Source organism: Aphanomyces invadans (assembly GCF_000520115.1).
Source record: "Aphanomyces invadans strain NJM9701 unplaced genomic scaffold supercont1.100, whole genome shotgun sequence".
In the NCBI taxonomy this organism is placed as follows: Eukaryota; Oomycota; class Saprolegniomycetes; order Saprolegniales; family Verrucalvaceae; genus Aphanomyces; species Aphanomyces invadans.
The window spans coordinates 26,407-28,863 of NW_008580245.1; the positions used below are offsets into that span (position 1 = coordinate 26,407).

The following is a 2,457-nucleotide window of genomic DNA, read 5'->3' on the forward strand; positions in this document are numbered from 1 at the left end:
GATGCCAACTTTCCAGTGTCGTCGCAGGGCGTGAATTCTGTGGTGTACCTTCCTGGATCCACGGCAACAAGCGTCCTCGACGCTGTGCTGAAGCTCTTCCCGTTGGACTCGTTCGACCAGTTTCAGGCCACAGTCATGAAACAAGTGCACTCGAGCGATGACGCGCCGATTGTCCAGGAGTTTCAATCGATGCTGAACCACGCGTACCAGACCGTCGACGGGTCGTCCAAACCTGCTTCAATTGCACGGGTCGATCGATTTGGATTCTACGACAGATCCAAGACAGTGTACGCCATCGTGTCCACGGGAGAATCTCGTCTGTACGGCAATATCATCATCAAGAAGGGGGTGATCGATGGGACCGGCAAGACTGTCCTCGTCTAGGTCATGGGCACGACTGCGGAAGAGCGGCACGCTCCATTCCACCATCGTGTTGCCGCACGCTGTGTTTTAATTGGCCACCTTTTCCATGACTTGCCTATTGAATTAAATTGCATATAAACTATAAGTTCATTTGATTCCACGGCACTTGTAAAGGCGAGGTTGTCAATAAAACGAACAAAAAATTGCCAAAGTTTTCGACGTTTTACCTCAATGGAGTCCAATTCTGTCCAATTTTCGTTCCGTGACAGTGTGCATTAGTTCGGAACAAGTGTCAACTCGCGGCACCGTCATGCAACCCATGCATGCCATCGATCAAACCAGCTCAATGGGGAAGCTGGTCGCAACGGCGCTCGGGTTTGGCGTGTTCCACGTCATGTCTGGCCCCGATCACTTGAGTGCGCTGGCGACCCTGAGTGCTGGCTCGTCGTGGCGGTCGTTCGCCCTTGGTGTACGCTGGGGATGTGGCCATAGCATTGGGCTCATCATCATGGCGTTCATCTTTATCCTTCTCGACGATAGCCTCAACTTGGAGAAGCTCGACATTGTCACGGAAGTCGTCGTTGGTGTTTTCATGATTGGTCTCGGTGTGCATGGAGTTTACAACGCGAACAAGAAGCTCGGCGACCCACACCAACTTGGGCATTCGCACGGCGGCAGCGGGCCATCGTCCGATTCCCATAGCAAGCCCAAGGAGCAACCATACGAAGAAGTCCCATGTGTTTGTGACGACTCGGCGCGGTCCTCGCGCAGAAGGAGTATCAGCGACGAGTCCCCTGCTCCTACATTGCATGCGGATCCAACGCCTGAGCAGTCTCCATCTCCATCCGAAACACCTACGCACAAGAAGCGCATTGTTATGGACGAGAAAGACCCGGCACATGTGTCGCGTCCGAGCGTGGAGCTGGTCGAGAACGACAAAGACACTGCAGTCGATGAACTAGAGTCTTCAGGAACAACGCTGTCGTCGTCGATGGTAGAGGAGACCGACGATGGCAGCAGCGACGATGACAACGCGCCCCTTGGCCAGTCTCGTGCACAGAAGAAGGAACTTCGCGGCAGGTGGCGGCGATGCGTGCCCCAGGTCGATATGGAGAACCCGACAACGCAAAAGGTACGTGGAGCGTTCCAATGCATTTGTGAGCATGTGCGCGTTTACATTCTTAAGTGGCAGCAACATTGCCGTGAAGCCTGGCAGAAATTGCTCGAATCCTGCAGAATGGGTGGGCACTCAATTGCGTTGTAGGCAACTGCCCTCTTGGTCGGCATCGTTCACGGAATTGCCGGACCTGGTGGCATTCTCGGCGTCATGCCGGCCGTGCGGTACCACAACTGGATGCGGTCCATGGTGTACCTCGGGACGTTTTGCGCCACATCCATTGTGATCATGGGGCTCTTCGCCGCCATGTACGGTGAACTCACGTCTCGACTGGGGTACGTAATCTTCACGATGGCGGGACTTGAGGTTTTGTCTGCTTGAGTTTGCACACGGGGGATGCGGTGGGGTCGGCTGGACTAACTGCAGTGGGTGCGCAGGCAGCGGTCGGCAGTGGTCGCGTACCGGATCAACGTGTTCTCGGCGGTCCTGTCGATCGGTGTTGGCATTTTGTGGATCGTGCTGGTTGCGCTAGGCAAGATGAAGGCCGTCTTTGGGTAGGCCTCCGTGGTGGTGTGTGTTCACTAGACGTTAATAAATTAACAAAAGACGATCCAAATCTGTGCGGACTTGATATGATTGGGTTGCGCCGCCGCCATCTCGTTGGAAACCAATAGAGGCAGGCAAACCACCCGAAGCAAATGGATGCCAGGAATAGTGACGCGGATGCGCGTCACTGCCATGTGATGTGGGCAGTATTCCGCTGCATATACCGTGGAGCCGTCATCACGCGCAGGCGAATGTGGTCACCGTGTCCAACGTGGACTGGTTCGACGATGGTTGTCGGGGTGATGGACCAAGCAGTAGTTGCGCACAGACGGGCATGGCGGGGTGCAGTTGTAGTTGGTGAATGAGTCCGTGGTGGCTGCGCCATGGCTCCCGTGATTTTGGAGGGAGGCTTGCATGATGGTATGAACTCG

General features: G+C 55.1%; 2 protein-coding genes across 2 annotated transcripts; both read left to right on the plus strand.

Annotated features, from left to right (window-relative positions):
• Position 1: 1 nt before the first annotated feature.
• H310_14895 (hypothetical protein) lies at positions 2-384 on the plus strand (the record flags this gene model as incomplete). The annotated part of the gene is made up of 2 exons (XM_008882859.1): positions 2-15; positions 72-384. 2 exons carry the CDS (start codon positions 2-4, stop codon positions 382-384), a joined length of 327 nt encoding a protein of 108 aa, XP_008881081.1.
• A 244-nt stretch (positions 385-628) lies between these two features.
• Positions 629-2,192, plus strand: H310_14896 (hypothetical protein). Its single transcript, XM_008882860.1, has 3 exons — positions 629-1,495; positions 1,628-1,815; positions 1,918-2,192. The coding sequence occupies exons 1-3, from the start codon at positions 674-676 to the stop codon at positions 2,036-2,038; spliced, it is 1,131 nt and encodes a 376-aa protein (XP_008881082.1). The 5' UTR covers positions 629-673; the 3' UTR covers positions 2,039-2,192.
• The last annotated feature ends 265 nt before the right edge of the window (positions 2,193-2,457 follow it).

Bases quoted from the DNA above. Each gene is read 5' to 3' on its own strand.
- H310_14896 (XM_008882860.1), top strand. From the start codon at position 674: ATGCAACCCATGCATGCCATCGATCAAACCAGCTCAATGGGGAAGCTG. The intron at 1,496-1,627 runs GTACGTGGAGCG...ATTGCGTTGTAG, and splicing joins AGAACCCGACAACGCAAAAG to GCAACTGCCCTCTTGGTCGG. The intron at 1,816-1,917 runs GTACGTAATCTT...GTGGGTGCGCAG, and splicing joins GAACTCACGTCTCGACTGGG to GCAGCGGTCGGCAGTGGTCG.